The sequence below is a fragment of the Amblyraja radiata genome, chromosome 4 (assembly GCF_010909765.2).
Source record: "Amblyraja radiata isolate CabotCenter1 chromosome 4, sAmbRad1.1.pri, whole genome shotgun sequence".
NCBI classification, from domain to species: domain Eukaryota; kingdom Metazoa; phylum Chordata; class Chondrichthyes; order Rajiformes; family Rajidae; genus Amblyraja; species Amblyraja radiata.
The window spans coordinates 53,978,429-54,001,825 of record NC_045959.1 but is presented as its reverse complement, the minus strand read 5'-3'; the positions used below and the strand labels follow the sequence as shown (position 1 = coordinate 54,001,825).

At 44.8% G+C, this 23,397-nt stretch overlaps 1 protein-coding gene across 6 annotated transcripts in view; it reads left to right on the top strand.

Moving 5' to 3' along the window:
- vps13b (vacuolar protein sorting 13 homolog B) overlaps positions 1-23,397 on the top strand; it is an 806,769-nt gene that overhangs the window by 768,361 nt on the left and 15,011 nt on the right. For all 6 annotated transcript variants that reach the window (XM_033019455.1, XM_033019454.1, XM_033019453.1 and 3 more), the window contains exons 51-56: positions 791-937; positions 6,449-6,732; positions 14,802-14,929; positions 17,306-17,505; positions 20,583-20,701; positions 22,501-23,330. In XM_033019455.1, the coding sequence (XP_032875346.1) occupies positions 791-937; positions 6,449-6,732; positions 14,802-14,929; positions 17,306-17,505; positions 20,583-20,701; positions 22,501-23,330 (1,708 nt within the window). The remainder of the gene's footprint in view (positions 1-790; positions 938-6,448; positions 6,733-14,801; positions 14,930-17,305; positions 17,506-20,582; positions 20,702-22,500; positions 23,331-23,397) is intronic.

Genomic DNA, 23,397 nt, shown 5'->3' with positions numbered 1-23,397 from the left:
TCTGGCTTCATAGCTCTACCACCCTCTGATTTCTTCCACCAAGCCAATTTTGACTCGAGTTGGGCAGCTCAGCCTGGATCCCGTGTGATCTATCTTGGGTCCCATGTGATTAGATTTAACCCACCCCAAGGCTCGTCGGACGGCGTAACTGGGAGGGAGCTGGAGACATCGGATACGAAGAGCAAGAGTCGGTGGGAGGGTGAACCGGGATAATGTCTCCAGTGCCTTCAAGGTTGGCTGCAGGAGGCGGCTCTGGGACACAAAGATGGCCAGACGAGGAGAGGACGTCAGTTCGTGGGAACTGCTCCAGTACATCGAGCGTGCGGGCTGACCGGACTTTGAATAAACATGCTGGCACCTGCATGTGTAATGTTTGCAAAAAGAATTGCACTGTGTAGTGGCTTATGTGACAAAGAAAGCACCATTGAAAAATAAAAGTATCATTTCATAAATTAAATTCATAAACTAAAAGTAAGCTCAATGATATGTTTTCATAACTTAATGGTGTCTGATATTGTATAACAGGATACATGGGAGTCATTTATATATTCCCCATTCCTTGCTACAAATCAATAGAGATTTCAGTGCAAGGGTCAGTGGGATAACAGCAAGTGCCTATGTGTATTTTGAGTGCAAAGTTGTTGCCTACATTACATCTATAACTATACTTCAAAAGAAATCCATTCAATGCAAAGTAACATCTCAAGCGTAAGAGTGATTATTATGTACTGTGCAAATTCTTTCTTTTTGTTTCTTTCTATTTTACTGATAAGTTCCTTGTGCTCCACAGCTGTGTCAGTTCTGCATATCTTCAGTGGTACGGCATGGAATTCAGATCCTTGTGGTCGAAGACAAGACAGTTATAATTAACAACACTCGTCACAAAATCTACTACCGGCCTATGGTCATCTTCCCAGAGCAAGCCACACTGAGAGAGGTATACGTTATACATTAATATATCTCATTATGGTTAGTTTAGTTTACTCTTGTCATGTGTACTGAGGTACATTGAAAAACTTTTTGTTTCGTGCTATCCAGTCAGCGAAAAGACTATACATGATTACAATCAAGTAATCCACAGGACACAGATACAGGAGAAAGAGTGTAATGTTCAGTGCAGGATAAAGTCCGATGTGTGATTAATGATAGTTCACAGGTCTCCAATGTTTAGTTTATTGTCAGGTGTACAGAGTTACAGTGAAAAGGTTTTTAACCAGTTGGCGGTAAGAGAGTGCGTGATTACAATCGAGCCATCCACAGTGTACAGATATATGATAAAGGGAATAACACAAATAACATTTAATGTAAGATAAAGTCCAGTAAAGTCCTATCAAAATGTGTAGGAAAGAACTGCAGATGCTGGTTTAAATCGAAGGTAGATCACAAAATGCTGGAGTAACTCAGCGGGACAGGCAGCATCTCTGGAGAATGAATGGGTGACGTTTCGGGTCGAGTCCCTTCTTCAGACTGATCAGTCTGAAGAATGGACCTTCAAAGTCCAATCGAAGATAGTCTGACCCGAAACCTCACCCATCCCTTTTCTCCAGAGATGCTGACTGACCCGTTGAGTTACTTCAGCACTTTGCGTCTACCTTCAGTATAAAGCAGCATCTGCAGTTCCTTCCTATACAGGCAAAAGCAGGTCTTGAAGTTTGTGGCCATAAATGTAAACCTTCTGCCAGAATCATTCTTCTATAGACCGTGATGCATAATTTGTAAAAGTGATAGTTTAATTTTTTTACTCACATGACCCAAATTGGCAATCAGCACATCCTGAACTGTAATAAATTAACAGATAGCAGTCTCAGTGGATTAGGTTCAAATAACAAATCTTTTACAAATTTCCAACCATTTAATGATAGGGCCAAACTAATTATTATATAAATTCCTTTCAAAATTTGACATGCTCCTGTCCAGTAATGAATAGCTTTTGTGTAACTTCAGTAACTCGTGAAGTCTTTAACAGATTTACACCCAGTTTCATTGCTAGATTATGTTACAGTTTTTTTTTTCAAGAATAATTCTGGTGTAATTTGAGATGTCTGTCTTTGTTATATTAGACGTTTAATGCCCATTTACTACCTTCAGTTAGGCTGGACTGATTTTCACTAACCTCAGCCACGTTGGCAGCTGTAGTCTTGGCATGTTACCCGGAGGGGAGTAAAAATGCCCCTTCCACCCTTGTCATCTGTTGATATTTAACATGCTCGTTGAAGTAAAACATATACATTTCAAAACAAGTAGGAAACTCTATTAACAGCCACTTTCCAGCTAGACAGTTGTTTAAAAATACAAAGTGCAGATCACACAAAGTAGAAATTTGTACTTTCCACATTGGAAAGCACCGATAAACATGGTAGCCATAAAGACATGATATATTCCTCCAGACAGTCAGAACATCGAACATTACAGAATGTGCAGGAAGGAACTGCAGATGCTGGCTTACACTGATGACCAAATTGACACAAAATTCTGGAGTAACTCAGCGGGTCAGGCAGCATCTCTGGAGAGAAGGAATAGGTGAAGTTTCGGGTCGAGACTATTCTTCAGACTGAGAGTGTGGGAGGAAACTGGAGATCCTGTACAGAGATCGAACTTGGGTCTTTGGCGCTGTAAGACAGCAACTCTACCGCTACGCCATCATGCTGTTATTTGCTATGGCAACCCCGGCCTCAACATATAATAATAATAATAATGGATGGGATTTATATAGCGCCTTTCTAATACTCAAGGCGCTTTACATCGCATTATTCATTCACTCCTCAGTCACACTCGGTGGTGGTAAGCTACTTCTGTAGCCACAGCTGCCCTGGGGCAGACTGACGGAAGCGTGGCTGCCATTCTGCCCTACGGCCCCTCCGACCACCACCAATCACTCACACACATTCACACACAGGCAAAGGTGGGTGAAGTGTCTTGCCCAAGGACACAACGACAGTATGCACTCCAAGCGGGATTCGAACCGGCCACCTTCCGGTCGCCAGCCGAACACTTAGCCCATTGTGCCATCTGTCGTCCCAACAAATATGAAAGGTATTCCTCCCTGCCCTGTTCTGCAACTACAGAATTATTGTTTTTTTCTCTTTTCCAGTTCTTTTGAAAGGTCTTCAACCTGAAACATTGGCCCTGTTTCTCCTGCCACAGATGCTGCCTGTCCCACTGAGTGTTTCATTGAAGCACAGCTTGCTTTGCCTATCCCTCAGCCTATTAGCTGATAAAAAAAAAGTTTTCCCAAACACTACCCCTTCATCCTTTACTTTCTGAAGTGGAAATCTTTTTAAACTTAGAATGCAGAAACAAGCAACTGCAGATACAGGTTTATACCATAGAGAGACACAAAATGCTGGAGTAACAGCGGGTCAGGCAGCATCTCTGCAGATAAAAGGGTGAGGACTACTGTGCCTTTGAAGTTTGATATAGTATTAGTTGATACATCAAATCTCCTCAATTTTTCAAGGAAGTAGAGGTGTTGATGATCTTTCACCAATGTTCTTTGTCCAGGACTGATCCTCAGAGATACTGTACGCAACCCCAGTAATTTGAATCTGTTGATTCTCTCCACCACCATCCCATCGATGAAGATAGGTTCATGGATCCATGGCGCTCCCCTCAATAATCAGCTCCTCGGTCTTACTCCCCTCAATAATCAGCTCCTCGGTTCAGAGTAAGATTGTTGTTCTAGTATTCCATCAGATTTTCAATTTCCCTCCTGTACTCTGACACCATTACTTGTTATTCAACAATGGGTGGTATTGCCGGAGAACTGTGTCTGGCTATGCAGTCATTGATTTAATTTAGTTTATTGTCACGTGTACCAAGTTACAGTGTAAAACTATGTTGCATGCTAACCAGTCAGCGGAATGACGCCACATGATTATATTCGAGCCGTCCATAGTGCACAGGTACATGATAAAGCAAATAATGTTTAGTGCAAGATAAAGTCCAGTAAAGTCTGATTAAAGATAGTCCGAGGGTCTTCAATGAGGTAGATAGCAGCTTAGGACCACTCTCTAGTTGCTGGTAAGATTGCTCAGTTGCCTTGTAACAGCTGGGAAGAAACTGAATCTGGAGATGTGCGTTTTCATACTCCTGTACCTCTTGCCTGATGGGAGAGGGGAGAAGAGGGAGTGACCGGGGTGAGACCTGTCCTTGATTATGCTGGTGGCCTTGCCGAGACAGCGTGAAATGTAGACGGAGATTGGTACAGAGAGAATAGAGCAGGGGACTGAGCACACATCCTTGAGGTGATCCTGTGTTGATGACTTTCAAGTAGAAAGTGTTGTCAGTTCTACTGTTTGCGGTCTAGGAATTCTCTGATCCGTTTGCATTGGGATGAGCAGCATCACAATTCTCTGAGTTTGGAGGCGATGATGGTGTTGAACGCCGAGCTGTGGTCAATGAACAACAGCCCGATGTAATTATGTTTGCATGTAGAACTCAACTTCTGATATTTGATTCCATTGATCTCAGTGCAACTGAATTTCAGAAGCATAGTTCAACGTGCAGATGTTAGAATACTGCGGAGAGAGCAAACTACTGTTGCCAATTCTTTTGGTCTACAGTCGAGCCTGCTCCTCCATTGCAATACTAGGAATGTTGCTCATTGTTCATCTGAGAGACTAGATAAAGGCAAAAGGTCAAATCAGTGCACAACAATCTTTCATAGACAGATAGATAAATAAATACTTTATTAATCTCCTCAGGGAAATGCAGGTGTCCAGTAGCCAACACAGTCAGAGCGTAAAGCAGACAATACATAAAATACAGACAATACATAAAAGCAATAAATACTTAAAAATAACCCAATGAATAACTATTAAAAGTGCAAAGCCTGGCACCCTGCATGAAATGGTATGAAAGTGCATTTGAATTTGGTGGCCTTGCACTGTGCAGAGGATTTAAGGGGGTAGAGGAACTGAAAGACATTTTCATTAGGTGAGAAATAGTCTTGGGTAGGCTAATGGGACTGAAGGATGATAAATCCCCTGGACCTGATGGTCTGCATCCCAGGGTCCTCAGGGAGGTGGCTCTAGAAATAGTGGACGCAGTGGTGATCATTTTCCAATGTTCAATAGATTCAGGATCAGTTCCAGTGGATTGGAGGATAGCTAATGTTATCCCATTTTTCAAGAAAGGAGCGAATTTAGAACGGGGAATTACAGACCAGTTAGCCACCAGTTCGGTGGTGGGAAAGATGCTGGAGTCAATTATTAAAGAGGTAATAATAGGGCATTTGGATAGCAGTAAAAGGATTAGTTCGTCAATATGGATTTATGAAAGGGAAATCATGCTTGACTAATCTTCTGGAATTTTTTGAGGATGTGACAAGTGAAATGGATGAAGGGGTGCCAGTGGATGTAATGTATCTAGACTTTCAGAAAGCCTTTGATAAGGTCCCGCACGGGAGACTGGTGACTAAAATTAGAGCACATGGTCATGGGGGTACGGTGTTGACATGGATAGAAAATTGTTTGCAGACCGGAAGCAAAGAGTAGGAGTGAACGGGTCCTTTTCAGAATGGCAGGCAGTGACGAGTGCCGCAAGGCTCAGTGTTGGGGCCGCAACTGTTTACCATATATATTAATGATTTGGAAGAGGGAATTAGGAGCAACACTAGCAAGTTTACGGATGACACAAAGCTGGGTGGCAGTGTGAACTGTGAAGAGGATGTTAGGAGGTTGCAGGGTGACCTGGACAGGTTGAGTGAATGGGCAGATGCGTGGCAGATGCAGTATAATATAGATAAATGTGAGGTTATCCACTTTGGCGGCAAAAACAAGGGGGCAGATTATTATCTCAATGGGGTTAGGTTAGGTAAGGGGGAGGTGCAGCGAGACCTGAGCGTCCTTGTACACCAGTCACTGAAAGTTGGCTTACAGGTACAGCAGGCAGTGAAAAAAGCTAATGGAATGTTGGCCTTCATAACAAGAGGATTTCAGTATAGGAGTAAAGAGGTTCTTCTGCAGTTGTATAGGGCTCTGGTGAGACCACAGCTGGAATATTGTGTACAGTTTTGGTCTCCTAATTTGAGGAAGGACATCCTTGTGATTGAGGCAGTGCAGCGTATGTTCACGAAATTGATCCCTGGGATGGCGGGACTGGAGGGATATGGGCCAAGCGCAGGCAAGTGGGACGTGTAGCTGGGATATTGTGTGGGCAGTTGGGCCGAAGGGCCTGTTTCCACACTGTATCACTCTATGACTCTATGACTCTATGACGTACAGGTTTGTAGGCTAATTGGCTAGGTATAAATGTAAATTGTCCCTTGTGTGTGTGTAGGATAGCGTTAGTGTGCGGGGATCGCTGGTCAGAGCGGACTGGTGGACCGAAGGGTCTGATTCTGCGCAGTATCGCTAAACAAAACGAAACACTGTGGGCCAAAGGGCCCATTCCTGTGCTGTACTGTTCTATGTTCTATAACCACTCATTTTATTTGTATTTTTTTCAGGGTGACTGTATGCTGGAGAGTGCTGTCTTCCACCTTGCCCCTGCTCGAGCCGAATCTCTTGGTGTGCCAAGTTCCATCCCTTGCTGGGACTTTGTCGCTGGTGGTAGTCTGTCAGAGTTGAGCGACCCTTTGCCCCAGAAACATCTCCTGCTTGGCTACTGCTCTCATATTGGTGCAAGCAGCTGTCACAACTGGAGCCTGCCAGCTCTGATTAGGCATGATTTTCCAAGGCAAAGCGTAGCCGTACCTCTTGGGGATTCCAGTGAGAACGGATTTTGTTCCAGGTACAGTTAAAGTCGTCTTTTTTAAATGTATTTTTGACATATTCTGGTGTGCAGAATTATTTGACTTCAATGTTGATATTTCTAGAGAACTAACAAAACGCTCGCTGTTGGGACTTCTCGTAGAGCGATCATGTCTGATGAAAGAAACTTACTATTTCCGTATGATGAAGGATCTCAACCCAAAACTTCATCTATTCCTTCCCTCCAGAGATGCTGCCTGTCCCGCTGAGTTACTCCGCCATTTTGTGTCTATTTTAGATAGATATATACATATATACTCACACACAACATAAAACAAACAAACAACTTATCCATGATATTTTGAGATGCTGCCTGACCCACAAAGAAAATGTACAAGAAATGGAAAGAAGAGATTTTGCATAATTGCATCGTCTCTGTGAATGTTAGATCAAAAAATGTAATATTATGAAAGTGCGTACACGATATGAAATGGGATCATTTAGGGGGCTGAATTAATATTCCTCTTTTACTTTCATCTCACCCCTACGATATTCTCTATGACAGTTTTCCCAGTTAAAATTTAGCCTATTGACTCAAAGATTGGTTCTTGAAGATACACCTCTCAGCAATTGTAGTAATGAAGGGAGTCTGTTTCCATCAGGTTCATAGCTTGCTCTTCTCTAACTTAATCAGAAAGAAACTCTTAAATCAACAACGCCAAAGTACATTTGTTCTGTGCATTCAAGCCTCTTTTTATAACCAAGAATTATGTGTTTTTTAAGAATGCAGGGCAAGAACTCATTTTCACTCACCGGGTGGTCAATGACATGGGGACAGAGAGGAAAGTTGGTAGACAGACGATTAAGGGGGGAGTGTGGAGGGTTATGTTGATACAGCAACAAAACTCCCAACCTGAAAGGATAATGGAATCATGTTCAATTGTATCCTTCAGTGGAAAATGGTTAAATAGCTGAAACAAAATGATTCGTTGGGTGCAGAGGCACAATGTGGAAACCGGCCCTTTGGCTCAACTTGCCGACACCGACCAACATGTCCCATCTGCATGTCTCACCTGCCTGTGTTTGGGCCAGATCCCTCAAAACCTGCCCTATCCATGAACCTGTCTAGTTAGAAACACAGAAAATAGGTGCAGACGTAGGCCATTCGGCCCTTCAAGCCAGCACCGCCATTCAATATGATCATGGCTGATCATCCAAAATCAGTACCCTGTTCCTGCTTTCTCCCCATATCCCTTGATCCCATTAGCCCTAAGAGCTATATCTAATGCTCTCTTGAATACATTCAGTGAATTTGCCTCCACTACCTTCTATGCAGAGAATTCCACAGATTCACAACTCTCTGGGTGAAAATGTTTTTCCTCATCTCAGTCCTAAATGGCCTACCCCTTATTCTTAAACTGTGACCCTTGGTTGTGGACTCTGCCAACATAGGGAACATTTTTCATGCATCTAGCCTGTCCAATCCCTTAAGAATGTTATATGTTTCTATAAGATCCCCTCTCCACCTTCTAAATTCCACTGAATTTAAGCCCAGTCGATCCATTCTTTCATCATATGTCTGTCCCGCCATCCTTGGAATTAACCTGGTGAACCTTTCATCAAAAGCAAGAATGTCCTTCCTCAAATTGGGAGAACAAAATTGCACACAATACTCCAGGTGTGGTCCCACCAGGGCCCTGTACTAGGACCTGCACTAGGACCACCTTGCTCCAATACTCAAATCCTCTCGCTATGAAGGCCAACATGCCATTTGCTTTTTTCATTGCCTGCCTGCTGTACCTGTTTGCTTACTTTCAGTGACTGATATACAAGAAAGTCTCTTAAATGTTGCAACAGTCCCTGCCTCAGCTACCTTCTCTGGCATCCACCATCCTTTGTGTGAAAAAGTTTTCACTCAGATTCCTATTAAATTGTTCCCCCTTCATCTTCACCTTAAGGGCGGCATGGTGGTGCAGTGGTTGAGTTGCTGCCTTACAGCACAAGAGACCCTGTTTAATCATGACTACAGATGCTTCTCTGTACGCAGTTTGCATGTTCTCCCTGTGACCTGCATGGGTTTTCCCCAGGAGCTCTGGTTTCCTCCCACACTCCAAAGACATACAGGTTTGTAGGTTAATTGGCTTGGTAACATTTGTAAATTGTCCCTAGTGTGTGGAGGATATTGTGTTAATGTGCTGATCGCTGGTAAGCGCGGACTCGGTGGGCCAAAGGGCCTGTTTCCGTACTGTATCACTAAACTAAACTAAACTAAACTAAAACTAAACCTATGTCCTCTGGTTCTTGATTTCGCTACTCTGGGCAAGAGACTCTGTGTGTCTACCCGATTTATTCGTCAATTTTATACACCCCTGTAAGATCAATGATCACACGAACCCTAGTTCTGGGTTATCCCAGTTTTGCATTCTACACACTAGGGATAATTTACGGAAGCCAATTAATCAACAAACTTGCACGTCTTTGGGATGTAGGAGGAAACTGGAGCAACTGGTGAAAATCCATGCTGTCACAGGGAGAACATGCAAACTCCATATAGACAGCACCCAAAGTCAGGATTGAACCCGGGTCTCTGGCAGCAACTCTACCAAAGTGCCGCCCTTATTGGGAAGAAATAAACAATAATACGATAATTCATCTGTTATAATATGTCGCCAGACTATACTATTGCAAGCTGAACTATAAAGTGCAGCGTAATACAAAGCTCATACTAATTTGATACTGAGGTAGGGTTGGGGTTGGTTCAAGAGCCTGATGGTGGATGGGAAGAAGCTGTTCTTGCACCAATAGTTTTTATGAAAACTGGCCACTATCCCATCATCTCTCCATCACATCATATACATCAAATGCTACAAAGATGTCTGCAGGTCAAGCAGATTCCTAAAAACTGTTTTTCTCCAGTGCAATACTTTGTAATAATATCAGGAATAGCTCAAACTAACCCTTCAGGTTGGATCACACATTTGGCATTGAGACAAACACTACATTTATCCATTTTCTTATCTTGCATCTGTTTTTAATGAAGCCTTCAGATCTTCTTTTAGGGAGGGTGAAGCAGCTAAAATGTTTAATACTTTTTTTTTAATCATGGAGCACATAAATCCTGGAACAGTATGGGAGGTGACTGAGGTTGTTGGTGCTATTCCACTGACTTTAAAAATCCTGGCTGTGAATCCTCTGACAGCTAGTTACTGATTTAATTTGGTCCATTGGTAGCACTGTTGACAAATAGCAAGGATGGGAAAGGGGAAAGTTTTGGTTGGGGTCCTGTAACTGGTGAGTCTTGGTCCATCCACAAATCTCTCAGCCAGAGAAAGCTCAGAATAAACCATTTTACATTTTACATAACATATTTGGGCCATGTCCCCCAAGACATAAAATATACACTTGTGCAGCGCAGTGGCGCAGCAGTCGAGCTGCTGCCTTGCAGCATCAGAGTCCTAGGTGCCATCCTGACCATGGGTGCTGTCCATAAACTGTTGTATGTTCTCCCTGTGACGGCGTGGGTTTTCTCTGGGTGCTCCAGTTTCTTCCCACACTCCAAGGACGTGCAGGTCAATTGTCTTCTGTAAATTGTCCTTTGTGTGTAGAATGCGAAACTGGGATTTGTTGGTTTGCACCGGACTCCGTGGGCCGTTTCCACACTGTATCTCGGAACTAAACTAAAATTAAATTCAATTCAATTCAATTCAACTTTAATGTCATTGCACAGATACAAGTATGGGTACAACGAAATGCAGTTTAGCGTCAGTCCGTAGTAATAGTGCAATATAGAAATAAAAATACAGAATAAGCAAACAATGTGGACGGAGAGACTGGAGAAATCTATCGGCGGGACTCCGAGTTCAGCAATGTGATAGTGTTGTTGTAGAAGCTGTTCCTCATCCTACTAGTACGAGACCTGAGGCTCCTGTACCGCCTCCCTGATGGGAGGAGGGCAAACAGTCCATGGTTAGGGTGGGAGGGGTCTTTGATGATCTTCCCGGCCCGTCTCAGACACCGTTTTCGGTGGAGGGCATCCATGGCAGGGAGCGGGGCACCGATGATGTACTGAGCGGTTTTCACCACCCGTTGTAGTGCCTTCCTGTCCGCTACGGTGCAACTGCTGTACCATACCGTGAAGCAGGTGGTCAGGATGCTTTCGATGGTACAGCGGTAAAAGTTGGTCAGGATCTGGGGGGACAGGTGAGCTTTCTTGAGCCTCCTCAGGAAGTAAAGGCGCTGCTGCGCCTTTTTGATCAGCTTGGAGGTGTTGAGGGACCAGGACAGATCCTCCGAGATGTGTACCCCGAGGAATTTGTAGTTGGAGACGCGCTCCACCTCAGTCCCGTTTATATGGATGGGGGTATGTCTGCCCCCTCTGATCTTCCTGAAGTCAACAATAATTTCCTTCGTCTTCTTGGAGTTGAGGACGAGGTTATTGTTGGCACACCAGGTTGTCAGGTGCTGGACCTCATCCCTGTAGGCTGACTCGTCGTTGTCACTGATCAGTCCTACCACCGTGGTGTCGTCGGCAAATTTAATGATGGCGTTGGAGCCATTCTTAGGGATGCAGTCATGGGTGAAGAGGGAGTAGAGGAGAGGGCTGAGCACACAGCCCTGTGGCACGCCGGTGTTCAGTGTTATAGTGGAGGAGGTGAGGTTGTTGACCCCAACAGACTGTGGCCTGTTGGTGAGGAAATCCAGTGTCCAATTGCAGAGGGAGGTGGAGATGCCAAGTCCGCTGAGTTTGGTGATCAAGCTGGCGGGGATGACAGTGTTAAAGGCGGAGCTGAAATCAATGAACAGCTTCCTGATGTAGGTGTTATTGCTGTCCAGGTGGGTCAGGGCAGAGTGTAGGGCCGCCGATATGGCGTCCTCTGTAGACCTGTTGGTCCGGTAGGCAAACTGATGGGGGTCCAGTGTGGGGGGGAGGCTGGCTTTGAGGTGAGCCAAGATCAGCCGCTCAAAGCACTTTGCAATGACAGGGGTGAGTGCCACTGGGCGGAAATCGTTGAGACTCCCTGTAGCTGATTGTTTGGGCACTGGCACAATGGTTGATGTCTTGAGGCAAGTGGGGACAACACCCTGGGCCAGTGACAGATTGAAAATGTCAGTGAAGACCAGGGATAGTTGTCCAGCACATGCTCTGAGCACCCGCCCGGGGATGCCATCGGGGCCGGCAGCTTTGTGCTCATTCACTTTGCTCAGTGCATCTTGTACAGCAGAGGTGGAGAGACTGAGGGGTTGTTCGTTCGGGGGTGGAGCAACTTTGATGGCTGGAGTTTTTTTGTCCCGGTCAAAGCGAGCATAGAAATGGTTTAGCTCGTCAGGAAGGGAGGCGTTGTCTGGGGGTGGGGGGGGGGGTGTTAACTTTCTGGTAATCGGCAATGGATTTGATTCCTTGCCACATGCGCCTGGGGTCGGAGTTGTTTTGGAAATGCTCCTCAATCCGCCGTTTGTGATTGAGTTTATTATTCCTAATTCCCTTTTTCAGATTGGCCCTGGATGAGCTGTATGAGCACTAAATTAAAGAGTGTATGGTTTTTTCCCTCTTACAATTTGTATGTTCTCACCATTCACTTTCACCAATCAGTCTAAACAGGTATGTGAAGAGTCACAGTCTGATTAGAACATAGAACAGTACAGGAGGACACAAAGTGCAGGTGTAACTCAAATGGTCAGACAGCATCTCTGGGGAACAATGATAGGTGATGTTTCAGTTCAAGACCCTTTTTCAGACTTCTTTCTTTCTACATGACTGTTAAAGCACTTTATATCATTTTATGTAAACCAGTATCTACAGTTGCTTGTTACTACGTGGACCAGCACAGCACAGGAGCAGGCCCTTGAGGCCCACAATGTGTGTTCCAAACATGATTCCAAGACCACCTCTTATCTGCCTATATCCCTGCATTCCCTGTTTGGATTCCCATGAAAATAATTCACTAATAGGTGCCCAATGATGCTAATTGTCCTTTAAGACTCCATCTTCTTCAAAGAGCCGGTCTTATTTACAAATTGAATCTGTTATCTGGGATGACAATATTGTTGCCACTTTGTTAGCACTGAAGGAAATGCAGATCAGGTAGGGTACAAACTGAAGTAATTTGGTAGAATCAAAGAACACCAAATGCTGGTTTATACCACAGATGGACGCAATGTGCTGGAGTAACTCAGTGGGTCAGGAGGAAAGGGATAGGTGACGTTTCGGATCGAGACCCTTAATTTGGACTTGGCTTTGAAAAGGAAAATTGCTTCTTGGGAAATGAAACGAAAACTGGTGGCAAGTTCCTGAAATAAATAGAACCATACAGCACAGTAACATGCCCTTCGGCCCATGATGTCCATGCAGAACAAGATGCCAAGATAAACTAGTCTCATCTGCCTGCACATGATCCATATCCCTCTTATCCATTTCCTTCATCCATTTGCCCATCTGAAAGTCTCTACAACACCATTGTTTTATCTGCCTCCCCCATCACCCTCAGCAGCACTTTCCAGACACCCACTGTGTCAAATACATCTGTACATCTCCTTTAAACTTTACCCCTCTCACCTTAAAACGATGCCCTCTAGTCTTTGACATGTTACATTGTTAAAAATACACCTCAACTGCAAAGGAAAAATCACCATGAAATTGTGTTCATGTTATATTTTTTGAGATTTCATTTTCCCCTGAAGTGTTTTGCTGTACCTCTAAAATATAATTCTCGTAATGTAGGAAAAGTGTGGTTAATTGTGAAAAAGCAGGCTCCTCTAATCAGCAGTGTACCAATGACTACATATTCCTTGCTTTCAGTCATTTTAATTGAGGGATAAATGTTGCCCAGGGCACCAAGAAGAGAACTCCCTTTTCTTTGAAATGATGCCAGGACATCTATTATGCCCATGCAAGAGATTAGATAAGACCTCAGTTTAATATCTCATCTGAAGTAATGTCCCTGACATAATGCCGTGCTTACTCAGAATTGTACGGGGAGTAGGTGGTTGAACTCACAACCCTATTAGTCAGGTTAGTTTTCATGAATAACCTGGACTTTAACTTTAGAATTTAGAGATACAGAGTGGAAACAGGCCCTTCGGCCCACCGAGTCCATGCCGACCAGCGATCACCCTGTACACTAGTGCTATCCTACACACTAGGAACAATTTACAATGAACAGAGGCCAATTAACCCACTAACCTGCATGTCTTTGGAGTGCGTGAGGAAAGCGGAGCACCTGGAGAAAATCCACGCGGTCACAGGGAGAACGTGCAAACTCTGTACAGACAGCAACCGAGGTCAGGATTGATCCCGGGTTTCTGCTCTGTGAAGCAGCTAATCTAGCACTGTGTATATGGTCATCCTCATTTTGAGGCTACCTTCACATGAATCGTCTTCTTCCCTCTCCCAGATAGTACCTACATTTCATTGGAGATACAAAGACCTGCAGATGCTGGCTGGCAAAAAAAGAACACAAAGTGCTGGAGAAACTCAACGTGTCAGGCAACATCTCTGGAGAACACGGAAAGGTAACGTTTTGGGCCAGGGCCCATCTTCAGACTGAAAGGGCCCCGTCCTGAAATATTGCCCATCCAGAGATGCTGCCTGAACCGCTGAATAAGTCCAGCACTTGTATCCTCTTGGACCATGCTGTTTGTTCCATCGTGGTCCCAGTGTAGTCAACCAGCACTTTGACGTAGAGACATACAGCGTGGAAACAGGCCCTTCGGCCCAAGTTGAAACTGAACTATCCTATCACCAACTAGAGAGCAGTTCTCAGCTACCATCTACCTCATTGGAGACCCTCGGACTACCTCTAATCAGACTTTACTGGACTTTATCTTCCACTAAACGTTATTCCTTTTAAACACGATAAGGGGAATAACGTTTAAGGCAATATAAAGACTAGTACACTGTGGACAGCTTGATTGTAATCATGTATGGTCATTCCACCGACTGGATAGCACGCAACAAAAAAGCTTTTCACTGTACCTCGGTACACGTGACAATAATAACCTAAACTAAACTAAACAGATTCTTTATCGTTTGTTTCAGACCGTTTCAATCATTAACAGTAAACCTCGTAAAGACTGCTTGCCGATTACCTCTTCCCTTTCGCTTTTTTTCAGGGCTGTAGTGATGACTTATCAGGAGCACCTCGGTGTCACCTATGTAACTCTGAGTGAGGATTGCAGCCCACGCATGATCATTCACAACAGATGTCCCGTGTCAATAATGATGAAAGAAAGTATCAAAGGTAGACATCTGATTTAATATCGCTGAATTGCGGTTACTGTTTGTTTAGGCGTTTTTACTTTGATTCTCAGAGATAATCAGTTTAGCCTCAATAAAATAAAAAAAGATGGAGTTTGTGGGGGAGTCCAAACCGGAGGCCATAAATATAAGATAGTTACTAATAAATACACCAAGGAAATCAAGGGAAATGTCTTTACCCAGAGAGTAGAGAGTCCATGGATTGAAATGGTTGAAGTGAGTGCCGCTGAAACATTTAAGCAGAAATAAGACCAGAGGGATCATTGTTTAGTTTAGAGACACAGTGTGGAAACAGACCCTTCAACCCACTGTCCACGCCGACCAACACTAGCACTATCCTATTCACAATTTTTACCAATGCCAATTAACCTACAAACCTGTAGGTCTGTGAAATGTGAGAGGAAACCGAAGCTCCCGGGGAAAACTCACGTGGTCACGGGGAGAACGTACAAACTCTGCACAGACAGCACGCATAGTCAAGATCGAACCCTGGTCTCTGGCGCTGTAAGGCAGCTGCACCACCATGCTGCCTCTATCATAAGGGGCATAGATAGGGTAAATGCACAGTCCTGTACTCGGAATAAGAGAATCAAGAACAAGAGAACATTGGGTTAAGGTGAGAGGGGGAAAATTTACTGGGAACCTGAGGAGCTACCTTTTCACTCAGAGGGTGGGGGGTTAGTGGAACGAGCTGCCGAAGGAGGTAGTTAAGGCAGGTACTGCAACACCATTTAAAAGATAACTTGACAGGTGCAAAGATGGGAAAGGTTTAGAGGAATATGGGCCATATGGCAAATTGAACTAGCTTAGATGGGGTATCTTAGTCAACATGGACAAGTTGGGCTGAAGAGCCTGTTTCTGTGGCGTATGACTATGATTCTCTATGATGCTGCTGAGTCTTTTGAAAAGATATGGGAGGAGGCTTGCATGGAGTGTGGGCATGAGCATTGGCGAGGTGGTACCCATGTGGTCACGGGGAGAACATGCAAACTCCATACAGACAGCACCCAAGATTACTATTGAATCCCAGTCGCTGGCTCTGTGAGGCAGCAGCACTGCTTGCTGCATCACTGTGCCGTCCAATAAAATAGAAAACATCATAGTAGTCATAATAGTCATCATTTTACAGCACAGCCCTTCAGCCCATCATGTCCATACTCACCCAACTTGATCATCCACACCAGTGTGCAGGGAGATACAGCACGGATACGGGCCCTGTGGCCCACCGAGTCCATGCCAACCAGCGATCCCCGTACACTAGTTCACTCCAACACACGAGGGGCAATTCATCGAAGCCAATTAATCTACAAACCTGCACGTCTTTGGGTGTGGGCGGAAACCGGAGCACCCGAAGAAAACACACGTGGTCACAGCGAGAAGGCACAAACTCTGTACAGACAGTATCTGTGGTCTGGATGGAACCCCGGCCTCTGGTGCTGTAAGGCAGCAACTTTACCACTGTGCCACCGTGCCGCTCCTGCCCCCCCCCTCCCAGTGGTTTCATTTGCAACCAAAAATTTAAGCCCATAATTCAAGAAAAAAAAATTCATAACTCTGTCCAAATGATTTGAGTTTTCAGATTCTCCAATTTTAGATAGCTACATAACATTCCTTCTCAGTTCTTCCTCCATTTAACCCCTCAAACCCATTTTCCCCAGCTGTACCTGTACCTATTTCTCCCCTCACTTCTCTATACACCAAGATTCCTTCTTCTAGCTTCACAATTTGCTCCTCCTCAATCCTTATGTCTCACATCTTCCGTCTTTTCCATCTCTGGCTTTTGTCCAACCATCTGCCTATCAAATAGTCCTTGTCACCTTTGTCGGCCTCTCTTCCAGCTTTCTTAACCCCCCAATAATGTCTGAAGAAAAGTCCCGACCCGATGCATTGCCTATCCCTGATTCCCTGAGATGCTGCCTGACCCGCTGAGTTACTCCAGCATGCTGTGACTAAATTCATTCTATTTAATGGAAAGAAACAGCAATGTGGAACATAGGTAAGAATTAACCGCATGATTTTGAATGAGTTCAATGATTCACTAATTCAACGATTCAATGATACTTTATCATTGGGTTTGCTTGTATTAGTGTTTCTGTGTTTTCAGACGTTTAATTTTTCCCATTTTATATTTGTAATATAAATTGATTTGTAAAGGATCCTGAATTTTCCGCAACTTTTCTGAATTCAATTTATCAGGCCATTTGGCCCATCTGATCAATGCTGGTGTCTGGGCTCCACACGCTTCCTTCCTGTAACTCAATTATTCAGCACAGTTTCATTTCACCCCCAGTCCCGTTATCTTTGTCCAGCATAACATGTTTTTCTGTCATTTGACCTGTATACTTATGCCTTATTTCAGATACCCCAAAATGCACAGTTTATTGTCGAAAAATCCCCAGTGAAGCTTCAATTCATCACGAACTTTACTATCACGTTTGGAGTTTCCCTGACTGCAAAACTGAAGACAACCTGCCCGGCGTTCATCTCAGAGCAATTCCACGGTCCGATCTCCCAGAGGAATGGAGTGACTGCATTGATCTGAAAAGTCCTGGGACTCAAGTGAGATGTTGCTGGTTTAAGTTGCGGTTTATTATTGTCATGTGTACCGAGGTACAGTCTTGCATGCTATCATTCAGATTAGATAATACTAACATAAATACAATCGTCCAACTCAAGTACAATAGGTAGAGAGAAGGGAAAGATACAGAGTGCAGATTATAGCTCTCAGCATTGTAGAGCTCCTGTTCCATAGACAGAGTGCAATGTCTGCAATGGGGTAAACAAGGGATGGCATGATGGCACAGCATTATAGTTGTTGTCTGTACAGAGTTTGTACATTCTCCCTGTGACCTGCATCGGTTTTCTCTGGGTGCTCTGGTTTCCTCCCACACTGAAGACGTACAGGTTTGTAGGTTAATTGGCCTCGGTAAAATTGTAAATCGTCCCTCGTGTGTAGGATAGTGTTAGTGTGCGAGGACCACTTGTCAGCGTGGACTCAGTGGGACTAATCGAAACTAAACAAGCTTATTGGAGGGACTGTTCAGAAGCCTGATAAGAGAGGGGAAGAAGCTGTTCCTGAATCTGGTAGTGTACTGCGTGTCATGGACTGGGCTTCATCCACAACTCTCTGTAATATCTTGTGGTCTTGGGCAACCTGCACATCTTTGGAGTGAGCAGCCGCAGAAAACCCACACCGTCACTGGGAGAATGTACAAACTCCATACAGACAGCACCCATAGTCAGGATCGAACCCTGGTCTCTGGTTCTGTAAGGCAGCAACTCTACCACTGCGCCACAAAATCTGCCATGCAGAGTCCCGGAATGGTGGAGTTGCCAGAATATCTGGTTAGGGAATTCTAAAACAGGCGTGCATGGAGCCGATGAATGAAAAATCCAGGAATTGAAATTAAAAGGTCCCTATTCATCATTAAAAATATTGAATCTAAAGAGAGAATCCATCACAGTGACAGTCTGTGTTATGTTTTGGGAAGAAGTTATCTGAATAAAAGTTGTTGCTCGATGGAATTGAAACTTGTTTGAATGGAATTGATGGAGCAATGGAATGTCTGAAGATTTTTTTTAACTGCTCTTCTCCTGGAGTTTGTTACGGGATGTCATTCCATAGAAGGCAGCTTCTTTACAGCGTGGAAACAGGTCCTTCGGCCCACCGATTCCGTGTCGACCGGTGATCATACTGTACACTAGCTTCCTACACGCTAGGGACAATTTACAATTTACAGAAGCCAATTCACATACAAACCTGTACGTCTTTGGAGTGTGGGAGGAAACCGGAGCACCCGGAGAAAACCCGAGCGGTCACGGAGAGAACATACAGACTCTGTACAGACAGCACCCATAGGGAGGATCGTACCCGGGTCTTTGGCGCTGTAAAGTAGGAACTCTACCACTGCTGACCTATGCCGACTTTCCACCACTGTGCCACCTTTCTCTCTGGCACCTTGTCCTAATTGCCACTTCCCAGAAAGGAGATGAGTGAGAATTAGCTTCTGCCATCGGGAGTGTCAGACTTGGGATGACTATGGTGCAACTCCTCCATATCCTTCCCCAAGCACATTAGTACGTATACTTCCTCTTTAGTGCCACAGGTTAATGATTGAGGAGGAGAATTTTTTTATTTTTCCCCCTTTTCCACAGCCCTGTCTGCACTGCACTCACTCAGCACATCAGCAATGATGATGACAGTACAACAATTATAATAACAACTGGAAATATTGGGAAAGGTCAGGCAACATCTTTGGAAAGAGAAACATCGTTAATGGTGCAGGTTAAAGGCCTGTCATCAGAAAACCCAACCTCATAGAGTCATTCAACGTGGAAACAGGCCCTTCGGCCCAACTTGCCTACACTGACCAACATGTCTCATCTACACTACTCCCACCTGCCTTCTTTTGGCTCAATGCTGGAGTAACTCAGCGGAACAGGCAGCATCTCTTGAGAGAAGGAATGGGTGACGTTTTGGGTCGAGACCCTTTTTCAGACCTGTTTGGCCTATATCCTTCTAAACCTATCCTATCCATGTACCTGTCAAAATGTTTCTGAAACATTGCGATAGTACCTGTCTCAACTACCTCCTATAACTCGTTCCACTCACCCACCACGCTTTGTGTAAAAAAACCTACTCTTCAGGTTCCTATTAAAACTTCCACATCCCCTCCCCAAGCAAAATTGAGCACAGGAACAGGCCTATCGGCCCACAATGTCTGTCCTGAACATGACACCAAGATTAACTAATCTTTGCCTATACATGATGCACTTTCTGCCATTCCCTGCATATCCATATGCCTGTCAAATGGTCTGTTAAATACCACCATTGCATCTTCCTCTTCTACCACCCCTCCAATACGCTCTAGGCAGCCACAACAACTTATCACACAATTTCTTTAAACTTTGCCCCTTTCATTTTAACAGTAATCTTATTTTATCTAATTAAGATTAATCTAATCTTAACAGTAAACACTTGGAACTGAAGGTGCTGGTTTACAAAAAATGACACAAAGTGCTGGGGTAACTCAGCGGGTCAGGCAGCATTTCTGGATGACAATTAGGGTTAGGACTCTTCTCCAGACCGATTGTGGCGGGAGAGAAAAAATCTGGAAGAGAGGTGGGGGCAGGACAAAGTCTGGCAAGTGATAGGTGGGTACAGGGATGGGATGTGTTTCTATTGGCAGATGATTTTGGACAAAAGCCAGAAAATAAAGTGTGAGATAAGGATAGATCCACTGATTGTGAAGCCAGAGGAAGGAATATAGGTGGAAGAGCAAGAGGAAGAAAAAATAGGTGTGCATCCAGGTGAGAAAAAAAGGGCGGGGTGTGTTTGTGACTTAGTTACCTAAAATTGGAGAATTCAGCAATCATACCGTTAGCTTGTAAGCTACACAAGTGGAATATGAGGTGATGTTCCTCCATTTTGTAGACCATTACGTTTTCAGCTAACAAGTGGAATTTGTGCTGCTTTTCCTCCAGTTTGTATATCGTTAGGTTGCAAGCTACCCAACCTTACCATCTTAGTTTATTAATTATAATTGTTTGGATGACTGCTAGAGGTTATTAGTTTGAAAAATAAATGGACTCTTTTTATCACTGAATAAATGTTTCACTTGCTTTTCTCTCCTTAGGTAGTTTTCCTGCCCAGTTACGGCTATGTGTATGTGGATATCATTCATCAGTCCAGCACCATAACTATGACGTTGGCACCTGAGGGTAGAGCTGGGCCTGTTCTGACCAGCCTTTATGGGTAATTACCTCCATGCACTGAAGCTCAGTTAGTTTAGTTTATTGTACAGTTAAAAGCTTTTTGGTGCGTGCTATCCGGTCAGTGAAAAGACTATACATGATTAGAGTCAAGCCGTCCACAGTATGCATTTGATCAGGTTGCATCACAGCATGGCTTGGGAATAGCGCCATCCAATACCGCGAGAAACTGTAGAGTTGTGAAGGTAGCCCAGACCATCACGCAAACTAACCTCCCTTTCATTGACTCCATCTACACTTCACGCTGCCTCGGCAAGGCCACCAGCATAATCAAGGACCAGTCTCGCCCCAATCACTCGCTCTTCTCCCTTCTTCTATCATGGGACGACAGATGGCACAATGGGCTAAGTGTTCGGCTGGCAACCGGAAGGTAGCTGGTTCGAATCCCGCTTGGAGTGCATACTGTCGTTGTGTCCTTGGGCAAGACACTTCACCCACCTTTGCCTGTGTGTGTCCTTGGGCAAGACACTTCACCCACCTTTGCCTGTGTGTGTGGATGTAATTATGTGAAGCACTTTGGGGTCAATGCAAGTTGACTAAAAATGTGCTATATAAATAAAGAAATTTATAATTAGGCAAGACATATGTGAAATGCACACCTCCAGATTCAGGGGCAGTTTCTTCCCAGCTGTCATCAGGCAACTGAACCATCCTGATAACAGGATAAAGGGTATAATATTTAGTGCAAGATAAATAATCATAATCATACTTTATAATCAAAATCATAATCATATTTTATTAGCCAAGTATGTTTTGCAACATACGAGGAATTTGATTTGCCATACAGTCATACCAATAAAAAGCAACAAGACACACAAAATACATTTTAACATAAACATCCACCACAGTGACTCCTCCACATTCCTCACTGATGGAAAGGAAAAAATAAGTTAAATCTCTTCCCTTCTTTGTTCTCCGCGGTCGGGGTCCTCGAGCCTTCCGTTGATGGGGCGATCTTGGCTCCCGTAGCCGGCCATCGGGCCCTCTGCATTGGAGCGATCCAGCTCCTGCATCGAGGGGATCTCAGTTCCCCCCCGCCAGGCGATCGGACCCCGGGTCAGGCTAGTCGAACCTTCTGCGTCGTTGGAGCTTCCCTACTTCCACCAGAGAATACAAGCTCCGCGATGTTGAAATACGCAGGCCGCGGTTGGAGCGTCGATCCCAGGCAAGGGATCAGCTCCGATGGTAAGTCCACGCCCCCGCGGTGGGGCTCAAAGTCAGTCCCGAGCAAGGCCTCCAGCTCCATGATGTTAGACCGCAGAATCCAGAAAACAATCGCATCTCTGGCAAGGTAATAGATTGGGGAAAAAAATTCCCCCTTGCCCCTCCCCCATCCCCCACATAAAACAAACCAGAGAACATTGACACAAACTTTTAAAACTCACTAAAAATAACAAAAAAAAAGACCAAAAAAAACAGACAGACCGTTGGCGAGGCTGCCATCGTGCGGGTGCCCCCAATAAAGACCAATCAGATTAAAGTCTCCAATGAGATAGATGGGAGGTGAGGTCTGATTTCCAGCTGATGAAAGGACGGTTCAGTTGCCTAGCAGATTTTTTTATTAGTATGGGTGTCAGGGGTTATGGGGAGAAAGCAGGAGAATGGGATTGAGGGGGAAAGATAGATCAGCCATGATTGAATGGCGGAGTAGACTCGATGGATTGAATGATCTAATTCTGCTCCTGGAACTTATGAACATGTGTTCTAAAGCTCTTTAAATTATTTCTTGCCTGCTGCATTGCCGAAGTGTCAATTGATTTTTAACGCTTGCCGTTTGCACAGGATGCCGCAACAGGCGATCGCAGTCCGCGTGCTGATCGCTCAAGCGAGCCTGACGGTAAACGACGACGTTACCAATCAGTGCAAGTCGACCGAGCTGCTGAGAATTACGCTGGACAATGTCCTGTTGAACCTGGCGCCGCTGGTGAACCACTACCGGCCCGCCGTGCACGAATTCCGAGCCGAGCCCAGTCACGGCTTCTCGGAGATATACCTGCTGGAGTTGTGCATCGGGGACCTGCAGGTAGACAATCAGCTCTACCATCGCACCAGCTTTCACTTCCCTGCCTTGCTCTGCCGGGAGCTGAAGCCCGAGAGCCCCCAGTGGAAAACTGGCTTCAGTCCAGCCCTCTCGGCCAAAGACCTCGACGGCTACAAGCACAAATGTTTTCTAAAAGCCCATGTCCTCCTGAGGGAGCAGGATTTTGTGTTTGCCGTGAATGAGGTGAACTTTGAGCTGAAGCCTGCAAGGCTCTATGTGGAAGACACATTTGTTTATTACATAAAAACCCTGTTCAACACCTACATCCCTGACATCAGGCTGTACCGAAAGCAAGCAAGGACATTGGCCATTTCGACAGCCGTGCCCCGCGTGCCTGGGCACGTGCTGAATGCAACGTATGCGCTCGTGAATCCGGTCAAAATGCAACGGTTGACCATCCAAGCCGTGAGCTTGCTGGTCAGCGTCCACGCATCCATCAAGTTGTACATTGCATCTGATCACGCTCCCCTTTCATTCTCACTCTTTGAGAGAGGACCCATCTACACCACTCCCCGGCAACTCATCCACGCTCTCGCCATGCACTACGCTGCAGGAGCGTTGTTTCGAGCAGGTTGGTACAACTGATGAAACACAAAATGCCAGAGGAACTCAGCGAGTCAGTTCAATGTGTGGGAATT